General features: G+C 42.7%; 1 protein-coding gene across 1 annotated transcript; it reads right to left on the minus strand.

The window, feature by feature from the left end:
* Positions 1 to 23,999, minus strand: LOC137285298 (NACHT and WD repeat domain-containing protein 2-like). The gene is made up of 27 exons (XM_067817633.1): positions 23,905 to 23,999; positions 21,268 to 21,362; positions 19,918 to 20,120; positions 19,417 to 19,532; positions 17,612 to 17,823; positions 16,838 to 16,966; positions 16,110 to 16,238; positions 14,616 to 14,827; positions 14,189 to 14,331; positions 13,546 to 13,651; positions 12,662 to 12,874; positions 11,672 to 12,002; positions 10,993 to 11,295; positions 10,289 to 10,505; positions 9,708 to 9,864; positions 9,295 to 9,463; positions 8,391 to 8,753; positions 7,416 to 7,661; positions 6,115 to 6,439; positions 5,243 to 5,372; positions 4,605 to 4,782; positions 4,366 to 4,475; positions 3,456 to 3,669; positions 2,996 to 3,121; positions 2,441 to 2,607; positions 1,979 to 2,135; positions 1 to 1,058 (listed from the first exon to the last, which is right to left on the minus strand). The coding sequence occupies exons 1-27, from the start codon at positions 23,997 to 23,999 to the stop codon at positions 973 to 975; spliced, it is 4,932 nt and encodes a 1,643-aa protein (XP_067673734.1). The 3' UTR covers positions 1 to 972.
* Between the last annotated feature and the right edge of the window lie 733 nt (positions 24,000 to 24,732).

Consider the following 24,732-nt stretch of genomic DNA (forward strand, 5'->3'; position numbering starts at 1 on the left):
TTGGTGTAAACGTCCGTATTTTATTGGAATGAACAGGTACAACTAAACAATTCACAATGTATATACAAACAGAATGTTGCGAATATCACAGTTTCACTTTTTTGTAATATCAGATGTGAGCTGGCCCATGCTACAAAAGATCCGCAAAGGAACAATTTGACCTTCCATGAATACAGGTCCTACAAGCGTGATGGTAAACACTTGCAGCTGTTTTGCCACCCAGAATTCTAAGTGTACGTTGTACAGGGAGACCGAAGCACTACAGTGCGAATGCCACAACACATTTCATGTGGTAAACTAGTAAATGGGTGTGAGCACCTTCTTGGACCATAGCGTTCCACGTGCGACGGAAGAATGTAATTCCACTGACCAGAGCCCGTGACGTACGTGTCCCCGTCAAGTCCCACGAGCAAGCCTGTGGCTGTTCACGTCAAAACTGTGAGCGAGTATTTTACGCCGCTTTGGGCACTATTTCAGCAATATCGCGGCGGTGGCACCAGAAATGGATTTCACACATTGTATCCATGTGGGAAATCGAACCCGTGTCTTCGGCGTGACGAGCGAACACTTAAACCGTTCTTCCACATCGTGAGTTGGAAAAGTCAGCAGAGCCGGATGCCACAGCAGTTTGGGTGACTTGTCTACACAAGGTTATCAGGCGTGAAGTGACGATGATGTATGTGTTTAGTTTAAGAGGGAAGAAATACCATGTTTAAAAAAAATATATATATTCTTTGACACTGATTTAACTGCAGTAATACAAATCGCACGGAGATTTTGAAGAAGGTAGAGAGTCACTACGAACCACTATATGGTTTCAAAGTAATTTGCAAACATCAAGACCGAGGATTGTATGGTTTTGATATCACTATCACGGTAATCACGATTCTTCCTCTTTGTGACAGTTTTTGGACGTGGAATTGCTTGAGGTATTTCCATCTTTGGCACAAATGTAAATAGCATCAAGAAAGATCACGTGACCACATCTTCATCACTGTCTGGGTCTTCCGGGTCATCTGTCAAGTGTTCCCGAGGACAGCTCAGGTCCGCTTCCATATCTAAATGAAACAAGAAGACAAAGTCATCAATATCCTCCGCTACGGTACAATACCCTTCATGAATGTGTCTACTAATTATGATTATTACAGTACGTCAACGCTTTGGTGTGCATATGGCAGAGTGGAAGGGGAGTACTGTCAAATTTAGAGGTTCTGCTCCTGAAAAAAAAAACACTTTCACGAAATTTCCACGAGGTTGATCTTCTTGCTATGGAAACCCAAAAAATATTTTATTCAGATATCTAAACCTACCAGTAGACACCACTATACCACCAGACCTATCTGTGCGCCACGTTTGGTGAAGAATAGTGAAGAGATTTAAAGTTCTTCCCCGGAAAAGAGCACAACCATCAATTTCAGTCAAAGTCAAACATGTTGTCATGGAAACCACAAAAATTCACACACTGGTGTAACCTCCAGAAGTCATGTTTCCATGGAAACTGCAAAAATAAAATTCTTATCTGGTTCTAATCCCCAAAAGGCTCAAGTAGGGATCATGCTTGATATATGTACCAGATTTGATGAAGCTAGCATTTATAGTTTAGGATATCTGCTCCGATCAAGGTGACATCCTCATAGTCACAGCTCGTCATGTTTCCATGGAAACCGCAAAAAATAAAATTCATATTACTACGCTGTTATCAAACACTAAAAGATACATAGTATGGCAAGAGGTAAGCAAAAGCAATGCTGACAACTGTATCATTCGGCTTGTACGTACCTTCTTGTAGAAACGCAATAGGGTAACAGTAAAATACGTCAATCAGACCAACAATACTCCCATCACACCAACAATACCTGTATCACACCAACAGTACACCAAACAGACCAACAATACGTCAGTCACACCAACAATACGTCTATCACACCAACAATACGTCAACCACACCAACAGTTATTTTTAAGGTCAAACTGCTTACAGTTATTGCCATAGGGGTTAGGTAGACGCTCCGTGCCCTCTGTGTCACCCCCAGTCGGGGTATCCCTACCGTGCAGCGTCCACAACACAGGGTAGGGGGTGGTGTTAAAGTAACCAAGGAGTGTGCGGCCGTCACGTGACAAAAATATCTCTCGGGGCTGAAAACACACATCATGACCATATAGTTTACAGTCTATATATAAGGAATCGGATACAGTTTCAACCTTAAACAACTTCCATGTGTTCAGGGAAACACGGGTTGTCATTAAGAAAAGTCACTTATACGTCAATGTGTGCCCAAACCAGACCCAGGATAATACAGATGCGACTGCTTAACAATGTCACATTCATAAAGTGACCCGTACACATTTCTAGCATGTCATTTCAGTATGGTTTAAATCAGTTTCATGCATCCGAGTATTAAAACAAGGTTATTAAGCTGGAATAAGGATCCACAGCCTACCCGAATATCCGGCGTAAATGAAGTCACACACTTTACTGGTGATGTCTGCCAAAGTTTCACAGCGTTGTCGTCGATGTCGTTGTTGAATGTGGTGAAGTAGGGGCTGTTGTAGCGGCAACAGATACGTGACGTGCCGTGTCGGCTATGGATGCAGTCTAACTGTTCTCCTGAAGATACACGAATGTGTTTGGTAGATCGGTGTTCCTCTTAACCATAAATCATATAGTTACCACAATCCCTGAGGGCGTGATACATGGTGTATTAAAGGCACTATTTCAAACGACACTTTAGTTACAACTAAGTTACAACTACCGGAATTATTTCAGACATTCTCATGCCTCAACAGGAAGTCACAGTGAATGCATATGCCACGATATATACAATATCAGCCAAAATATTGTTGAAAATGTGTGAGCGCCTTTAAAGTAGGTGACATGACCGACAAAACCAAAGTCTCTGATCAACAACACTCTCTGCCATCTGCCCACATTACACAGACACAACTGACATTCATGTTAACCTTGTGAAAATCCAATGTTTGGGAGTTTGACCAACCTGTGGAAATGTTGAACACGTGTAGGTGCGCGTCGGTGACAACGACAGCAGTGTTATCGGCCACAATATCGAATCTTCGCACTGGGCCTTCACTTTGTTGAGTGCGCAGACAACAGTGCTCAGTCTCTGAAAACATACCAACAATTTAGTAAAGGTAACATAGAATTCTTTTATATTTTTCTTCATCTTCGAATGATATTTAGATGCTGGTATCATGAACAGGAACAGGAATAAGGATAGATAACTTCCTATTTTTTTATCGTATTACACATTTGCGAGCAGTGTTAGTGAGTTTGTTGGACCCGCCTTCAGCAAAATTCCAACAATATCACCCCGTGGGGCACCAGAAATGGGCTTTACGTATTTGTTGTGGCATATGCAGACATTGTAACTGATGACAAATTAACGCGTGCGTTATGTCATAATGAAGTCATAATGAATATATTGCTTCAAAACGTACTTTTTGTCATGTCCCACACAACGACAGAGTGTTTATCTCCTACATCCGGTCTGAACAGCAGGAAGTTGTGTGACGTCATTCTAGCATCAACCACGTTCTTCAGAGACACTGCGGTTGTGTTGACAGAATACAAGAAACAGCACGTCTTTGTGTTGAACACAAGTATCGGACCTTTAGTTGTGCTAGCAAGTAACGTTTCCTCGTCAGTACTAAGCTGTAACAATCAACAACCAACATCTGTCACAATATGTCCTGTTGTTATTGTGACAAAATCTCATCTGAGTGTCTTCTGATATCAAATATTTCCCCTCGGGCTGATGAAAGTGTGAAAACTTAGATAAAACTTGATAAAACATGTGGTGATATATTTTATATCAAAAGATATGAGAGTGTGATTCTGGGTATTATCCAATACCATACTTAATTTGTCGTTTAAGTGAAATTAATACAGAAGCGTCGCCTGTATTGAGTTCATTTGAAGACTTGCGTATGAGTACATCCAAACTTGCAGGAGTGATGGAAGTGGAACACTATTACATAATAAAAATAAGCACATAAAGAAGAAGTGCTAACATTTATTGCCTTGAATTCTGCACAAGTTTCGCCATTTCCTGGTGGCATTTTAAGTAAACTGTTACATCGTTTGAACAAATCATGAACAAAAATAACTGTCAAAAATGACTTATTCCGTCAGCCATCTTTGTTTACAGCTATGGAAGATGAAAGTAGTCTTAAAGTATTGACCAATGAACAATTAGAATACAACATGAAAAAAACGATATCCCCTAGGAGATGTCGATTGATCTGTCACAAGCGATATCACTGCTGAAAACCAGTATTGGACGATAAAGTTCTTTTTATACATTTATAGAGGATGTCAGTTTGGAAGTGGTGATATTGGTCACCGTACCTGGAGACCCGATATTCGCTCTGACTGACCCGCCTTCATCACTGACGTCACACGACCGGTTGCCAGGGAATACACTTTGATGTTCCGCCGCGCTTTTGTTGGTGTCACAGCTGAAACATTGTGACGCAGTGAGTCCTTGAGTTTTCGCTTTCATTCCTGACCTTCGTCTTCTGAAGAAAACTGTTCCTTCTATAATTCGTAAACAAAACGTTACTGGGTTAACTGGTACTTTTACAAACCTTTGTTACTGGCAATCACTCGGATGTCGTTCGGCGAGGTAGCCATTTTTGGTAAATAGCCTTGTAACTGTTTGGTGAAGGTCAAGGTCACAAGGTCAAGGATATTCGCAGTTCTGTCCCATGAGCCAACAAGAATTGTGCGATCGCCGCAGGGAAGAATCAGCTGATCTGACTTTTGCTGTAACAGAGAGAAGGAAGTATAATAGTCCTTGATATATTTTTTCTGAACTGATATTTGAGTTAAGAATTATGATCTAGCCAGTGAATCTAGTGTCAAACCATTATCTCAGCTGTGGGGACACCTAAAATGACCGACAAACATTGTAGTCGTTTTAGTGATTAACCGCTTTAATCACCAGGCTACTCACGCATTAGTGGTAGTTACACAAGTCGTGTTTTTTCACCACATCTGGTCATGGGTACGCATGCGTAGCGTCCCTTACTATCAAGATGGTGACATAGCAGTAATGTATATTTGGTGACAACAACTATTCAGACGCCTACAACAAACGCCATGTAGTCAGCTATTTGATTCCATTCCAGACACAGAAGATCATGGTGATGTGTTAAGTGTCGTCCACTAACAGCCTTAACTCGTTTTCTATACGCGGAAGCCCAGTCAAACAAAGAATACCCACCAGTTTGACCTGTCTAAGAATGGTGGCCGTTGTGACGTCATACACCCGGATGTACTCCTTGGATACGCCCTTGTGTTGGAATGACCCATGAAGCAGGAGGAACCGAGGGCTGTCCATGGTATACATGGACCTAAAACAAGGGAGATAGTGCGTCAGGTAATATAAAGCCTCATGGGAGATTATGCGTCCAATAGTGGCCATGTTGGTGTAGTGCCGCCATGAACACGTTTTTACATACATGATGTCAGTCAGTGATGTACGTCTTAGACATTTACCAGCATACGAACCCAAATGAGCAGGTGGTTTGTGCTGACAAATGGTGATATCACCTGAATAATTATAAACCGACCTAAAACCTTACTCACTTACTCATTCTCACTCACTTCCCTCGGAGCGTGATCAGTATCAACAATATTCCTCCACATATAATAAGGCAGCCTTATTCCTGTACATTGAACTTGCCGTTTCAGTTCGTTTGCTAAGTAGCATGCGATGCCTTGAATTACCTCTTAACTTATAAATACCTCAACGGTGATTGACTGATTAGAATGTTCCTTGGCGCTTTCCATGGAAGTGTCCTAAGAAAGTTATTGTATTTCTCATGGCGTGTGATTTGTACGTTTACGCTGCTTTCATCAATATTCCGGCAATAAAACGGCGTGGGACATAATGGGCTTCACATATCGCACTCATGGGGTGAATTGACCCCGGGACTTCGGCGCTTTAACAGGCTACCCAACCGCCCCTTCGGTGTGACGAGTGAACGTTTTTACCATAGGGCTAACCCACCGCTCCTTCCGTGTGACGAGTGAAGGCTGTAACTGCAACGATACCCCTCTGATCCGTGTCATCTATGGTCAGTAAAGACTTACTTCAGGACAAAGTACTCTGATGATGGGGCGCCACTTGTGACGTCAGTCTTCAATGGCTGTTGTTCTGCAAGCAGAGCTCCCAGCCCCTCAGCGTTATCTCGGGTCAGGTCCCAGATCCTCAGCATCAGGTCAGTGGTGACCGTGACGAAGATGCGCATGCCCACCGTCAACGCGTTGATGACTGACCTGTGGTTATGTTGCAGAACGATATGGCGCTCTGACTTCTGAAGATCCCAAATGACCACGTTGTTCCAGTTTGAGGAGATTAGGTAGTTGCCGTCGGGAGTGGCGTGGAGGAACGGAGACATACGGTCGTGCTTCACTCCTAAAGGGTCGGGACATTATATGATGGTTACACTAGACATTCTGACTTCGCAGTTCGCGTTACATCTCGCGTGTGACAACGAAAATATGCAAGACATGAATGTGAATTGAAATATGCAGGCTAATGACACATTTCTCCTTAATGACACAATTTCACATCAAACTGCCATAAAAATAATTTATGTTTTATGTTATCAAACAATGTAATAGATTCAGAACAACAACAGCAACATATTTAAATATTAAATTAAAGATTTCGAATGAAATCGTTGCATGAAATCGACACTCATGAGCTCTAACGGCCGATCACATTTTCAAGCGGACCCCGTAAAGTTAGGCCCCTCGGAGCGCTCTTTACGAATATCTCATAACTCCTTTGGAGACAGAACTCAGTTCTGCGAATTTAGCCGCTGAAGCAGCACCGGCTGTCAGCGTCACGTTTCGACATTTCTGCAGGAAGGTCAGATGCCTATACATTGGATTTCACCACATGTATGCTATTGGCACCTCTCGTGTATGCTATTGGCACCTCTCGTGTATGCTATTGGCACCTGTCGTTAATTTACATGGCGATCGGAGAAGCTGAAACTACTTACATTAATACACTGGCGACCACAAGCATCAGAACCAATAAGTATACATGACCCGGGGAGAATCGGTCTCCAGCAACCCATGCTTGTCGTACTAGGCGACTAACAGCACAGACTGACTGACTTAAGTGACTCTTTTCATAGTATCGAAATGGCGTAAATTGACCCTCATGATGTTGATCATAGGAATGTTCCTGACAGGACTATTTACGGCCCGCCACCATATTGTGGAGGGTGGAGTTAAGCGACAACTAAAACTAAAAAACTATAAAAATCAGCTTCAGAGATTAGACCAGAAGTCGTCGAAAGCATTTTTATGGTTGATGGACGAACAACGTGTATTAACAGATATTCTCCTCGAACAAATGAGGCGTTAAACTGACTTACCGGGCAGAGTACGAACTAAATCACCATTGTGGATATCAAAGAACATATGATGGCGTGACACTCCCCCGCCGATAACCACGTGTTTCCGGTCGGCTGAGAAAGCAGCACAACTGATAATGTCCTTCATATTTCCTATGGATACGGGTAACGCTATCGTTGTTGACAGAAAAGATGCATCCTTGATGTTGAAGATGAACATCTTGTTTCCATGGTTACCTTCAGATACTGCCACAAACTCTTCGCTTCCTGGAAACATATGAGCTTTCCTAGAGCATAGTGTGGAGGAACAGAGACAGTCTTGTGGATAAGGCGTTCATTCAAAACATACTATTTATTCCATTACATTGATAACGTTAGGCAATGGCTTGCTACAGTATTCTACCCGGGCATGGTCACTCCACACATTCTACGTGGCATGTGTGTTCTAACAATATATGTAAATACAAAGTATCTGATTTGTATATATTGGATGGCTAAAATATTTCTGACATGCAGAAATTCTGTCACCCATAGGAAAAGCCCAAATTTGACTTTTAAACAGTACAGTTTGAAACATATAATGAAAGATGGCATATATTTTTGTTAATTGTTTGTTTATTAGATTGTTGTTTAATAAACATTTAAACAGACTACCCAATTTAACCATTCACACTTGCTTATTAAGCGCCTGATCCCTGTACTAAAATATATATCTCCTATGCCACGCTCCTAGTATAGCCCACGTCAAAGGATCGGTGTGCACTCAAAGTATATTCTCTGCTCTCTTTGGGTATACAACGTAACCTTCCAATTTGCCGCCCAAAGCTATGCAATATGCATTTGCACAAAAAGTCCATACAAGCCGACACAAGGCTAGTGTAATGGTTCACTGATGATGAGCAATGCTGTTGAACATTTATTATATGAGTGACTGAGAAAGACGAGTTGGAATCTTTTGTTCCCTTACTTAAAAACAACCATTGCTAACTAACAAACCTGCCACAACAGATGAACTTCCCATGTTCTCATCTTCCTGCAGATGCGCATTAGAAGATGTTCCCAGAAACGCGCCATCAGCAGTGGAATATATCTGCACGTTCTTCCCGAGAAACACAAACATGGCGGTCCTGTCCTTTCCGGCAACGCAGAACCCTGAGTTGGCCATATAACTGGACACAGTGTAAGCTTCCACGCCAGAGTGGAGGTCGAATGCCCGGATGTTGTTGCTGGTGACGACGACGACGAGTGTGTCGGCACAGGCTGTGAAGACCCTGTTGGATCCAGGGCCTGTATCATCTATGGAACAGAGGAGTTTGCCGGTCCCTACATCCCACGTTTTTACGGAGTTGTCCATTCCACCTGTGAGAACGGTGAACAATGGTGTTTATTGTCGTCCCGATTCAAGGGAGATAACTGATTGTAAAATTTCCACTCGGCGCAAATAGGTCTTCCTAAAACCTACCTAACAGTTTCCACCTTTGCACAACAGGGCAGGAATTAGAAAGTTGTAATCTGGACGAACGAGCTGTTCATGGACTAACATAGTTCTGTGAAAACCGCTGATAAAACAAAGATTCTAATAAACAACATGGCGACTGAAGCTGAGACTCTAGTAGCTTCATGTTCCAGTAACTGAGCTCCTTCAGATATTTGACTTTTTTCATGTTTTTTTTTATAAAAGTGCCCGTAGGACTTGATTAAAGATCTTTAAAAGATCTTCAGATTGTCTTGACTATTCGAGACCATCTCATTTGGAGCTTGTGCAAGTTATGTGAAATGAGGAATCTGACTGGCCGATTGAAAAGACATGGAAGGGACATAACTCATCATATCATCAACATACACAAAGCGTTGCAACAGACCATTGATGCAAACACATCTGTGTTAAGTCTGCACTTACATGTGACTGCCACTTTACCATCACAGGTGAGATCAAGGCCGGTGATCTCCTGTGTGTGTTCCGCTGGGGAGTGGAGAAGAGCCCCACCAGTCTGGGTCACTATACGCTTGGACGGGAGAAGAAAGGGGGTTGGGGAAGCGTAGCACTGAGCGAGAAAATCCTCCAGACCCTGATAACACATAGAAACCATAGCAACGTGACATTATTATATCTCTCCAATTTTAATTAGGATCTTTATAAGCCTATCATAATGACATTTTATATATGTCTAGTCCAGTGCGGTGCAAGATTGAAAGTATCTCCTGACGAAATTTACGTATTTCTTGTATACTACGTTCTCTTTTAACTGGCGTAGTGAATGTGCCTCAGAAATCCATGCGATAAGCGAAATGTATAACCGGAACGCTACTGACATTTCTGTCCTTGATCCTGCTGATGAGCTGAGCCGGAAGTTCGTCAGGACTGGTGACCAATGCACTCTGGGACAGATGTATAGCTTCTGATAGTGTCTTGAGCGGTTGAATATCTGGAAAGCGTGACGTAGCATCGAGGTAGTCGTCTGTAACTTGCCTGTAATGAACCAAAGAGAACGAAATAAATCTGTGGTATTTTACTACAAAGCATGTTGAGTTTTATTGGACAGTCACTGCAAAATCGCATCTCATTGTTTGCTGTAAGTGAGAATGGGATTTACCTGCTTTAGGTACCATTATTGCGATATCAAGGCGAAATCAGTTTCTCCCTCGTGAGATATATCGACGTGACGAGTGAACGCTGTAACCATTAAGATACCCCATCACCGTTTCCACTGTCTAGGTCAAAGCCAAATTTAAAAAAATGTATCTATATTTTCCAAACATTCAGCGTTCAATGACGGATAGACGAAATGATCAAATAGTCACCACGACCCAAAATAATGAGGAATGTGAAAAGAAGATGGACATGCTTACCGATTCGTGTTAAATAGGCAAGGCAAAGCAAAAAGGGTACTCACCTAAGACCCTCGGACTTCAACTTGGCCGACACGAACTCCAGATTACACAAACATTCCTCCATGAGGAGCTCGCTCTGACCCGCCCTCTGACGGTGGTAGGTTAGGTTGTTTAACTTTCGGCGATTAAAATTCGTCCCATACTTGACTGGCTGCGACGCCACATGACGGTCAGCTTTTCCGGACTGACCTTTAGAATCTGTGTATGGTTTAGCGTTTCCTTGAGATAAAAAATAATATATTTCATTGTGCGTAGTAATTATTATCAAAATTGATTAATAAGAACAAACTGCATTATGTGATTATGGTGCTGTCAGTGAGTGAGTGAGTGAATGACCATGATTTTACGCCGCTTTTAGCACTACTCCAGCAATATGACGGCGGGGGACGCCAGAAATGGACTTCGCACATTGTACTTATGTGGAAATCGAACCCGAAGGCATGACGATCGAACGCTGTAACCCCTAGGCTACCCCACGGCAATGTATATATTACTTGTCAAAAGAGAAAAACACATGAAATATCAGTTATTAACCAACCGATCTTCAGCGAAGTTCTTCCTTGTAAACATAAACAAAAAGGTTCAATGAAGGTGAATTCAAACGGTGCAAGCAGTGTAACCGGTGCAACCAGTCGTATGTGTATGATTATACAAAGATTACTTGAACCGTTTGACAGGAAGATTCGCTAAAAACTACTTAAAGTACCATTTGACCAAATTCCCGAGAAGAACTCTCCCAGAGCGCGATGTCTCTGAACAACATCTTTAACATCTGAGCAATATCTGTCTAGTGCCGCCTCGATGAACTGTCTGTGGTACCAGTAGAACACCCTCACACTGTCAGCTCCTCGGTCCGCCAAGTACGGTCCAAGTTCGGCCTTGACCCTCACTAGGAGCAGTGGCGGAAGTCGTCTGATTGGCGGAGTCCAGTACATGTACACGTCATTGAGAACGTCATCGTCACATGACAGAATGTCCTCCAACTCCGTCTCTGATAGGCCAGATCTGCCTAAGGAGAAGAAACAGATGATGAAGAGAAATTAAGGGGAAATGGAAAATTTATTCCATTCCATTGGAAATGTTTCATCCGTATGAATATATATTGCATTATCACACATGCATTGGCTTTGACTAGTGGCATGCTCGCAAGATGGAATATTCTCTGCTTCTTTTGAATCGAGCCTCAGAAGAGAATTTCAAAACCCAAACCTGAGGAAATGTAGCCTTCATTCACTGCTTTTAGCATTGCAAAAAGGACTGAGCGGATTGAAAATTTGCATTTCACAAAGCGTGAGACAGACTTGTACTCGTAATTTATAGTACAGCTTGAACAAGAGACAATTCTTGCAGCTTTATACAATGTGGATCGTTCTCTGTCTACTGACTTAGTGTAAGGTAGCCGAGCGCCCGCTCCACGAGGATCTTCCCATGCAGTTCTTCAATCCTCTGGAAGAGAGTGTCGATGCAGCCTCTCACGGTCTCCTGTAGCACGGTAGTGTCGCTAGGGGAGTAGGACCGCCACTTCAGCGTCTGGTCAAAAGACAGCTTCAGGAACAGCGGTAGCGGGCACCTGCTGAAGGCTTCCTCTACTGTTTGTCTCTGACCTGGGGTCAGCCTTCGTCCTGCTTGGTCAAGCCATGTGTCCACTATGCTGGTCACTTCAGTCAGCGCCAGAATGGGCACTTCAGCAAAGTTAGAGCTACTGGGGAACAAGGCCTGAAATATTTCAATAGGCGTATATACAGCTTGGCCAATGATATTGACAGCAACCATCGCCGATAACCTTCATAAATCCAAACATTTCGAAAACGTGTACTGCTAAATCCACATCAACACATTAATCTGTGTCTTTAATACGTCTTATAGGGCCAAAAGAATGGTGAACATTTTATTTATAGCAATGATTTAGTTAGCAGGTGAATGTTATTCTCAGTTTCCCTACAAGCGGCTTCGTCAGCCATTAAAAGCAAGAGATGCAATCTCTTGGTTCGCTATAACGACATCATGGACAACGGAACCAATTTTTACAAAGTGAACGGTGGTAAAACTAAAACCAGAATCAGCCAATCAGAGAACAGCTCTCTAACACGTCCCCCATTTGGTCCCAATTCTGAGGTTGGCCATTTATGCAAAGATGATTTCAAAGTGGCGACGTCATCGTTATCATTCACTATTATTTAACAGATGTATCCTTTAATGGGATAGATAGAAACTCCCGCGCACAGCGAGTGGAACTGCACTGCGTAGTAATTGGCGCTGTGCAAAGATCTATAGGACAACGCACTTCTGACACTCGTGGGGTATTAGATTTGGAAATCTTTAAGCAGTGACACAAACCAGGTTGTACTGTGACCACCATACCCCTTTTTACTCACCTTTAACCGTGGTAGAATTTCATATTTCTCTTCCGGTAGAGTGGATAAAACAATCTTAACATTAAGAGGAAGTTCTCGTGGTAACCATAGCAACTGCTTTGCATCACCGGAAGGGTCGAGCTGGTCCAAGGAATCCAAGAAGAGGACGAGTGGCATCTCTGCGGTTGCTCTGGACAACACTGACTTGAAGAACTCTCGCAGATCCTTAATTGTCTGTTATATACAGAGTAACTGCCTTAGATTATGATATACACGTTGTACACAGCAGTATGACCGACGATAACATCGCGGTGTACTGTAAGAGGGGTGACTGGGTGGCCTAAAGGTTGTAGCGATGTGTGCCATACAGTATGCGCAGTTCTGGTTCAACCTGTTTTCTTATTTCTAAAACTGTACTAACCTCATTTAATATACTGCTACATTTATACTTATTAATTAGGTAGTAGTTTTCAAGTTAAAAACAAATGTGTTCGGACGGACAGAATTCCTAGGTGTCAATATATATTTTAGGTCAGTGGTATAAAAATGAGTGTGATAACTGAGACAATGTTATTGACCTCTAGTCTCTATAATAATCATTATATTACATCTGCAATTTGCATGATTTGTGTCGCACATTCGACGTTTTAGGTGTAAATTCACCTGTTACGAATTTGTGTTATCTAAGAGTGAATATTGATATTGAAACAATCGATTTATGATGTCACTAAAGTCAGTGTGTGATAACTAAAAGCATATTTTATTGATATCGGAATATCGATTTATATATACTGGTGGACGTTATTGTGAAACAAATAAAGTCGTGACTTCATGAGTAGGGATTAACATCATTCCAGCGTGTGTAACCAAGGCAACGGACAGGATAGACTGCTAACTGTAGTTACCGGAGGGAGATCGGATGTGTCGAATGTGTACAATTCCCCGAGCTGCGATATGATGCTGATGAGGAGACTGGCGATGTTGGAGCTGTCCGGGGTCGTGCCGATGAACCTGCAGAAAATTTACTATAACTGCCGCGTCCAAGACAAATCATTTAACACGTGCTTTGGGGTTTATCACGTGACCATGCAGATGATTCCAGCTCGTAGAAGACGATCTACATGGTCTAGGGATAGTGCGTGAGTGAGTTTAGTTTTACGCCTCTTATAACAATGTTTAAGCAATATCATTGCGGGGACACCAGAAATGGCCATGGGCTCCACACACTGGTTCCAGGAATAGAGCGTCTTCCAGATGATCGGTGGCCTATTCCCAGCCTTGTCATAGACATGCTACTTGTTGTTGCTGTGCCTTCCGCACGGCATTGAGGTGATACAACAACTTGTCGGCTAGTAGTCAGTAACAACAATATTGTTGATTGTTGCCATACAAACAAACTTAAACAACGATATGTCACTCTTGTCAGAAATAAGATTTGGCTTCTTTTTCCAGCAAACTGGGCATTTCATTTCAATTCTGGGCATTTCAATTTAAATATCTGGTACTTCTGATGCACATTTAGACCCCCTGTCTCTCAACCGGTATTACCTTGTAATAATTGCAGCTTTAGACTTCAGTGTTTCCCACGCACTGGTAGCTGCTGTGGCTATGATGGAGGTTTTGCCGCTGCCGGAGGGACCGTGGAGGATGAAGGGTTGACGACTCGAACCAATCAGATAACCTCGGATTTCCTACAATAACAAAACCTCGTTTAACAGGAATCCGTAGAAACCTCAAAAACCATATGTTCATCGAGTCAGTCTCTGTGCTGATAAACGAGTGGCAGGTCTTCAGAACTCACCTGCGGTGTTTTTATGTTGCTCTGAGGAGGACGCCAGACATTGATTACTAACTGGGTCACCTGCAACGTTTGCTCTGCTCTGAAAGTCGTCAGACACGGGCTACCTCGCCGACTCACCTATACAGTTTAGTCTGCTCTGAAAGGCACCAGAAAACGTCTGCTCAGCTGACTAACCTGTAATGTTTCTGTCCTGCCCTGAAACGCCCGACACTTCTCCTGACAGAAGAGCGTGTGCTGTACGACCTCCTCGAAAACTGGGTGGCTGAGGTAGGTGTCCTGTCGGGCCTGGATGGCCTGAGTGATCATGCTGGACACCTTGAACTGGAAGTCTTCACACAGACGGTCAATGTACTCCTCGTGCTCCTTGACCACGCTGGGGTCAATACCTGTCCGGGCACAGAGACAAGACATATTTCCTATGTATATGCCAGTCGTATAGCAAGAACCATAAGCACCACAGTGAACACATTGATAACAACACACACATCCTGCTTTACAAATACGCATTGCGAGAAATGTGGAGTCAGAATTATGCTGGAGATCAGTCTTACAAGTGAAAATATCACCCCTTCCTGCACACCCGGAAAGACAGGGCCTTGATACTTCACGATTCCCTGGAATCATCAGTTCTGCCCGATGATTTTATTACCTCCCTTGAGTGACTTTTTACCAACCAGGTGTCTACGTTGGGGAGTTGAGCGTACCAGTCTCAACCCACTTTCACTTTTTAAATTATCTAACCGATTCAGCTTGGCAACACAAATTACGCAGAGGTATTCTGAAAGCGGTAGAAGGAGTTCTTGCACTTTTTGTAAAATTTCGGACCTGTCAATGTCCCTGTATGATTTCCACCAAAATCTGAGTTGCACTGTGAAGAAACCTGCGACCGCCATCTTTGTGACACTAGTAAACTCGGGTGCAAAGGCGGCTTAGCTGATTGGCTACTGTGAGGATCCGGGGCCAGTAAAGGGAGGTAACAAAATTATCGGGCTGAGCCGTAGCTGCGTCCAGGGTATAATGGAGATTTATCGGAACGTATAGCCCGGAGATATCTAGGATGAACAGACCTGTGAAGGTCCCGGGGTAGAATAGGCCTTCAGCAACCCATGTTTGCAATAAAAGGCGACTATGCTTGTCGTAAGAGGCGACTAACAGAATCGGGTGGTCAGACTCGCTGACTTGGTTTACACATGTCATCGGTTCCCAATTGCGCAGATCGATGCTCATGTTGTAGATCACTGGATTGTCTGGTCCAGACTCGATTACTTACAGACCGCCGCCATATAGCTGGAATATTGCTGAGTGTAACGTAAAGCTAAACTCACTCACTCACTCTCTCTAGGATGAACAAGAAATTAAGGTTTACATTCTTATACAGTGTAGACAGTGGGAAATGTAGTTCCTGTCACCTGGTCGTGAGGAACTGTAATGTAAAAATAAAGCCATTTAATCTGAAAAGGAACTCAGCAAGTTGGAGATTCAGGCAGCGCCTAAACTTGCTTCATATATGGCTTTATCTTTGCAGGGAGGACTAGGCAATAGACAGAATAATGTGGTTCAGAGACTGTTAGAGAGACTATGGTATATGCGAAACCTTGTCTCATATTGCATTTAATGTGTACGAAGACGACGTCGTGTTCGGTGACGCAATGTTACGAGGTCGTTTACCGTTAGGATGCCACGTAATGTTGTAGGACAGGATGTTCTGGGCTGGTAGTTGTTTGGCAAGAGTTATGTCCCTTAGCTGGGAGAGCCGTTGTCTGGAATCGCGGTCACGTTCCTCGGGACCGAGACACTCTGTAACACAAGGGGGTAATGGCTCAACGAAACTCTCAGAACTAATTCATTCTTAAATGTTATCTTCATGACAACATCCATACCCTCATTGGACATTTTGGTGCCTCACTGGTACAGTATGGTGCTTACATTATCAGACGGGGCATCTACGGTCGAACCTGGTACAGAGTTCACGCCAAAGCTTAACTGAAAACTGCTCTCTAAGAAACGCCACTAAATGTTGTTGTCGAACATATCTGATTTCAAATGGCCAGAATCTGCATGCTTACGTTTGGCGTGAGATTAATCAGTGTTGCCATGAGAACGTGACATGAACAATAAAAGTATGAGTCTCAAGACAAAGTGCATAAGAGTTGGTAGATATGTAAGCAGCAAGGTGGACTTTTCAGAAGACAAATTAATCTACTATGTATAAACAATTCCCCCAATATACGTTAATGTACCGTGTACCCCTTTTCTCTCAGCAATGATACGAAATTTGAGACTTTATTTGCTTCGACGTATCTGACATTTACTGGTATGTATCAGAGATACTGATGTCGTAGGACACCCATCATGCTACGCTGCACGTTCCACCTTGATATCAAGGGATAGTGTACCTTTGTATCTGCTGAGCAGGTAGCTGGTCTCCTGGCTGTCAATGTCTTGTATTTTCCTGTCAAACCAAATGCATTGTCTTGACACATCCTTGTTGGAGTCCATTGCTCGACAGATTTCTGACTCTGTCACTGTGGAAGAGAAGCGAACAACCTGTACGTTACATGAATATGTGAGGTGGACTTTTCGCATTGCATTTAGTTGGTTCAGTTGTGCATTCTATAAGTACATATATGATTTACCGCTTCAACAAATCCACAAAAGGACAGCCGTGACGAGTAGACCAAACAGGTTTCGAGTAACCATGTGTCATAACCCAGGGATATAATTTTTCAAAGGTAATACATCAGAGAAATGGCTTTGGTCAATATGTATAAGCACGTTTATGTTTAGATGAGAGTTACCCCCCTTGATGTGATAGTCTTGTCCTTTACGTAGGGCTCACGTCCATCTTTGCTCGACTGCTCGGGCATCTTGCTAATCAATATTTTGGGTCGTATTACAGTAGTTAATGGTAGGTCACTGTTCCTGCCTGAAAAGTGTTGAATTTCAGTCCTACTCGGGTCTTTTTTACCAGTGCCCCGCCCTACAGAAACGTTCGATATTCATTAGACTATGATAATCTACAGTTACAGGTTGTGATGTGTTGAATGCCTTGTGGATCAGGATCTTGGGCATTGCAAACGAGTAGACGTTCTGTCCACATATAGAACGGGGGAAACTGGTGGGGAGGAAAGTGGCGCCGAAAGAAGATGTTTAGCGTTCTGCAGCTGTACCTGACTCCGCGTAAAGATGCGCTCTGTCGGCGTCCACGGCGTGTCTCGCGGCATCAGCTAGAGCTGACTGCATCACCATACTTTGTTGAGACCATTCAGATTTGGCACTGTTCTTACGGCTCTGATCATTGGTTCGGAAGTCTGGGAGCATGGAGCTGATTGGCTGTAGGACATAGATGGGTGGCACCTTATTCTCATCCTTCTGGAACCATCTGTGGGGTACAATGTGGCAGCGACAAGTTTAAACCTAGGTATATCGATGTGCACATCGGTTCGGTCCGTTTCGTTTGGTCCGTTCCGTTTGGTCCGTTCCGGTTCGGTTTATGAAGTATGATGACAATGCAGAAAATTGATAACAGCCAAAGCATACCTTACATTGTTTAATAACACGGAAGACGTAACCATAATCTGCGTTATATTGAATGCACAAGACTTTCATTATATAAACTATATTAAATAAAGTAAATAAATTAACACAGCACATAAAAACTGGGTAGCAAATGGTAAATGATCCTCACAAACATGTCAAGAATTACTGTAGGTTTGGCAAATCACCAGGATGTTGTTGTTTTTTACCAGAACACAAGTCTCACTGGACTATCTTTTCCCTTTGATGGATAACAACATCACCAGATGTTATCTTTATATATACTACGAACAAAAAATATGTTATCACCCAAAAATTTGATAGCCACGTGTATTTTGAAACGTGGTGAGGTCATTTACACTCTTGGGAAAATGTAACTGTTTGTGTGCGCAATCTACTCTTTGAACGACATGTTAGAATTGGTAGTAATGTAACTGATTCAAAATTTGTTGAATTTGAGTGTGAAATGAAACCACGTCAAAAAACACGAAAACAAGGGTGCTGAAATACACCATGTTTGAGTCAACCCCCCAAACACAACACACTAGTGCATGTGGACGACAAACTTCCGATTAGTGTCTTTTTATGTTTCAGGCCATTTTTTGCATTTATTCTAAAGCCCAACCGTTGTGTATTCTACCAGTCGTATTTGGGTAGACCAAGTGGAAATTGTACGATATGTAACAACTCGTCCGTAATGCAAATGATATGTTTACATAACGTATACAGTTACACACGATATAAGACGACTAGACAAATATTTGTATTTGCAATAACTGGAAAAGGAACCCGGGTACTGATGTCTTGCTGACTTGTAGATCTTAGAAGACGACATTCGGGGAAATGGCGACCGTATAGGAATGCATAGATTTGGACAAGATAGTTCGATTTCTAGACATTTTAGAAAAGCTGACTTGTCTTCATGTGTTTGTCTGCTGGAACAGACTTTTTTGTGTGGACATTTGCCGTCATCACTGTTTCATAGTAGTTCTAGGACACGTGCTTACGGTATAATCTAAAGTCGTACAATCGCCCTCCTTTCCAGTGAATATGGAAAAAGGTATTAACGTTTATATTTACAACAATCACACATGTCCGGATTGCCTGACAGTCATATCCTGTCTATAAATATTATAGTGAGAGAGTGAGTTTAGTTTTTAGCCGCACTCAGCAATACTGGAGGATACAAGGGCCACCCAATCGTGACAGACTGTCTTGTGAAGACACGAGTTTGTTTACAGAGCACCCGGTACGTGTCAGTAGTGAGGTCAGGGTTTAATTTTCCTGATCCAACCTCGTTACTCGCGGAGCACATGGATTAGGTATGAATGCAACGTATGTTGGGTCGAGGTGTCGTTTAAAGCAATGAGCAATGAGTTCCGAAGTATTTGCAGTACATCATGTTAACACTGTGTTAGGAGTACTCAGTCCTCCTCACCTCTTCAGTAACGCCACCGCCTCGTCAGTAGGAACTTTTGTCAGGAGCTTCTCGAATTCAGTAGCTTCTATCTCCCTTGGGACTTTGCGGTAGCCATATTTGTGGGACAAGAACGTCTGTAAAAAATAAAACATGTATTCTGTACACCAGTCATAAGCTAAGCTCCATGTTTTTTGTTTGCTTGTTTGTTACTAAACGCAGCACTCATCAGTATTGAGATACGATGACGTGTGAACCACATGATATACAACATGTGTCTGCCTGGCCACTCGATATCTTGCGACAAGAATGGGTTTGCTGACGATCAGTTCTAACTCGGATCTTCATGTGTATGTGTAAGCTTACGAGTGAGTGAGTGAGTATGGTTTTACGCCGCTTTCAGCAATATGTGATAGGGGTGATAAACTGACGAGAAACACATCACTAGTTGAATGCTCCAGTCCAGCAATATAGCTGGAATATTGCTGTATACGACGTTCACCAAACAACTAACAAACTTGCCACAAAACATGGCCCGGTGGACAACTTCCGGCACAGGTCAACTTCCTTCAGACAAAGCTCTGGCCCCATGTGATCGTCCGTGGCCTCCTCCCTGACTCCCCATCTCATGTCCACCACCTGGAACTCGTATCCCTGCTGCTGACACATCTCCTTCAGCACCGGGTACACCCTCTCCATCAGGGCGTTCCGCTCATGCCGGGTGTCTGGGGATGGAACAATGCAGATAGTGAGTGGATATGGTTTTACGCCGTTTCTGCAATATATTAGCGATATCACGGGGTGGGACGCCATGAAATGAGCTTGACACATTGCACCCATGTGGGGAATCGAACCCGCGTTTTTGGCGTGACTAGCGGACACTTTAACCACTAGGCTACTCCATCGGCCCAAATGTAGATAGACATATGCTCACGGTATGACGTATAGACGTTTACATGTCATCTCAGGTATACTTATCCCATCCTTACTTGTCAAAACGTTTATGTCTCTATTCTATGATGATAAATACCCTGGATCCATTCTCCACCATAGCTTGTGTCGGAAGTGACGTCACACGTGACGTCAGATTTTCTCTGTGATTTCGTCGAAAAATGGATGTTTAGCACACTGCATACTCGATGCTTTTGGTGACATGTACGCTAAGTGGACTATATTTTCCGAAACGGAAGCGATCTAGCACGTCTAAGATGCTGCAGTCAGTTCGCCAAAAGTTAAAGATAGTTTAACAAAATAAAAATAGTTAAAAGTTTGACGTGATTATGTTCATAGGTTAGTGAACACCATGCTTCTGCCCCTGGGTTTCACCAAGGTAGTAAACGTGTGGAATCCGCCTGTTGTTCCTCAAAGAATCAGGTTTACATTTGCTTGTAACTTGTTCTTAATTTTAGTTTCCACATTGCCCATGGGTTACTCGTCTTAGATGCTTGATTAAATAAAACGTAAGCGATTAATATAAATCATTATAATTCATAACTTACATACGGAATAATTCTGTAAACCACCGTCTCCCCAGGACATTAATCTTCATCTGCTTCTTAGATCTTCACCCGTAAGGTGTTATGGGCCGCCTGTATGATTTTGGACTGAATCTACCTGTAAGGTCTTAGCGGTAACTTGCTACTATTTTGTTGGTGATGGCAGTTTGACCTGTAAGGTGTTAGGGTGGACCAATCTCAAACATTTTGGAACGGACCTACCTGTCATTTGTTACCATGAACTCTACCTGTGTAGTCTAATAAGGCGGACCTACCTATAAGATGATAGCATGGATCCTACCTGTGTGGTCTTAAGTCGCACTTAACTGTATCTTCTACGTGTGGGCCTACCTGTAAGGTGTTATGGCGGGCTTACCTGTAAATGTGCTGCTAGTGAATATGCGGACGATCTTGGCAGTGGATGGACACTCCAGGGACGTGTTCCCCCTCAGCAGCTCTGCCTGGTGCCACCTATACAGGGACAGGCAGATGGGGCAGTTTAGTGTGACTTTAAGCTAACTGAGACACTATCAGCTAAAAGATAGGGGCATCATAAATGAGCTTATCAATTTTTACTTATATCAAACTGATCAGTCACACATCTTCACCAAGTTTCTGGGCTATTCCTTGCCCGTTCGTCAGATGGATACTAACTGGCAGTTATACAGGATACGCACGCAAGCACGCACGCAAGCACGCAAGCACGCACGCACGCACACAGACACACACTCATACTCAAGTAATGCATATGAAGCCAGAGTGAGGATTTCAGGCGTGCATATACAATAGACAGCAGATTATAAGATGAACGCGAATTAAACATACAAAAGCCGACATGGTGTTGTTACTACGGATTAAGTGGTTAAACGATAGAAGCCAATGAGTGTACAGCTGGATAGCTGATAACTACGATATACAAAGGCTAGGCTAAGACATACAAGGTAGGGGTGAAGCTGTTCCAGTGGAATAATAATCTAGGTGATAGGTGAAGCCTTAAGTCCAATTAATTTCCCAGGCATTGGGTAGGTAAACCCCGTGGTCTCTCTCCTACATGTCTGCGGCCACAGTCAAACATAAGCTTGTAGATGCAGCCCCTGGGGCTTGTGAGTGGTGTTGGTTGATGTACTTCTGCCATTGGCCTTCAGAATGGTCTGTCCCAATATTTCTGTAGACAACCTAATGTTTTAATATGTATCAATATGCCGTGTGCTCTCTGTGTCACTACGTGATTTTTAAGAATAAATGTGTTCTCTTCTGTTCACAAGGTTCAGTTCCACGTAAACTCTAATTAGCAACGATAAGTCCATACTATAGGACAAGTGAGTGTGCCGTGTTTTCTACGCCAATGTCTCACAACTGGGAGTGTCACAGCTGGGAGTTCTGACAAATGGGAGTAGACCTATTGATTTTCCACAGGCGTATGGTAAAACATCAGCACACAGTGGGACAGGGCAAGTACATACAGTGTTCCCAGAAATTATTGAGAAAATCTTTGTTTTTTTTTCTAATGATGCTAAGATTGGAAAAAGGGCTTTCACTATGCACTAAGCATACTAAATAAGGGAGACAATTCTTGAAGACTTAGAAGGCAGCTCATTGCGTCAAGAGTTATCTCCCTTGTCTGAGCAGACGGCTTCCTTTGTTGACATGGCAGAATTTACAGCAAGAGAGAAAAGAAAGGTCATTCTAGATGATTTTGAAAGGGGTGAGGCTGATGCTAAAGTGTTAGCTTGTAGACATGGTATTCCTCTGTCTACAGTATACAGAACTTTGAAGAATATTCAAACAGGAACCGGGATAGAGCACAAAGCAGGGGCAGGTCGGCCTAGGAAATTCAGTGTTGTGGAAAGCCGAAGACTTGGGCAGATTGTGAGTAGGGGCAATTGAAAAGTGTTGAGAACATCAGAAATGAAATGATTAGCAGAGGAAGTCCTCAGGTATGCAATGAAACAGTTAGGCAGGAATTACAGAGACTTAATTGGGTGAAAAAACGGTGAATGCCCTCGCCGTTGATGAAAGATGCACAAAAGGACAAACGTTTAAACTGGTGTCGGGCTCATGAAAATCAAGATTGGGATAATGTTTCTTTTCGGATGAAAGTTCTGTTTGGCTTTTCCCTAATTGTGTGAAAATTTGGACCAAAGATACTGTCAAACCTATCTACCAGCGACCAAAAACATAGCCCGAAGTTTCACATGTAGGGTGGCATATCGGCTCGCGGAGTGACGCCATTGTTTGTTTTCACGGGAAACTTAACAAAAGAAAGATACGTTGACATTGTAAATGGTCACCTTCTTCCGACAGCACAAACATTGTATGAAGATGATTGGATTTTCCAGCATGATAATGACCCAAAACACACTGCGCGCTACACAAAACAGTGGTTGTCGGGCGAAAATGTTCAAGTTTTAGACTGGCCCAGTTACAGCCCAGACCTAAACCCAATTGAGAATGTGTGGGGAGTCATGAAGGACAGAATAAACCAAAAGGGACTGAGAAATATTGAAGATATGAAGGCCGAGGTGGTCCAATATTGGGATACCCTGTCACACGATTACCTACAAACTTTGATGGGTAGTGTGCCTAGGCGTATTCAGGCATGCATTGCTGAGCGAGGAGGTCTAACAAAGTACTAAAACAAGACCGAGACTGTAAAAGGATGATGTTTTAACATGTTTATGTAAGTAAAACGCCAGAAGTTAATAAACGTAATGAGTTACATGACGCAACATGATTCTCAATAATTTCTGGGAATACTATATGTACGTCACATATCTGATTGCTATAGAACATGATTTTAATTGATAATAACCCCAGCACGTGCAACCCCGGTTCGGGTGTAACTGGTCGCTCTCCCATCTCATTCAGACGCCTTTGCTATGTAAATCATATGCCTGTATCTTTTTCAAAATCCTACGTTTTAAGAAACAAGGCGTTGTTATAGAGTCAGCACAGCTTAGGTGTGGGATAGATGGTTGGTGTGGTAAATATGTAAAGATGATTTAATACTTACTGCTTGTATCGCTGTTTATCAGTACCCGCACGTGTAGGTACTAAACCCCCTGGATTTCCCCGCGAGGGGGGCAGTTGACTATTAGCACACCCCATGGTAACACAACCTGTATGTATGGATACTATGTATCATGTTACTATCATACACACTTCGTCTACAATGTCCGTCCTCAATCAGGCATCATTTGCCTCATATATTAACGCAGCTTTCCGTACATGTCTGTCATAGGTATGGCGGACGCCATGTCTAGTATGTTTACACCGGGAAAACTCTACCGTAAATGCTTTTGTAAGTCAGTGGAAACGCACACGCAAATATTACATGGATGTGTGCGTGTGTTTTCTGAGGAAACTTTACTATTTTTCTTTCAAGATACACAATGCTATGTATATATTTCAGATATATTTATTGCATCGATTCCTCTTGTATTTTGCGTGGTATTTCTCTTCTGTTGTGTGTCTCCTACAACGACTGCACTACGGTAACCATATACCCGTGGCTCCGTTCAATCGATGATCCGATGTCGCCTAGCAACAAGGTAACAACAACGTTTACTCGTCGCTCGTGAGTGGTTATTCACTGAGTCGTGTAAATAAGGTCAAAGGTCAGTACACTGAACTCGTTGTGAATGGTAGTAGTCTCAAACACGCCCTGTGAAAAATAGAACTCATTCAGATAGTAAAATCATGTAATATTTCATACGAATTACTAACCATTATCCATCTGGTATTCTCTATTTCCGAACAGTTAAAATCCTTGTCAAATATACACCTAAATAAACTGACCTTAATTCATCATTCTTTAAAAAAGTTTAATAATTTCGTGTTA

The sequence above is a fragment of the Haliotis asinina genome, chromosome 1, assembly GCF_037392515.1.
Source record: "Haliotis asinina isolate JCU_RB_2024 chromosome 1, JCU_Hal_asi_v2, whole genome shotgun sequence".
Classification (NCBI taxonomy): Eukaryota; Metazoa; Mollusca; class Gastropoda; order Lepetellida; family Haliotidae; genus Haliotis; species Haliotis asinina.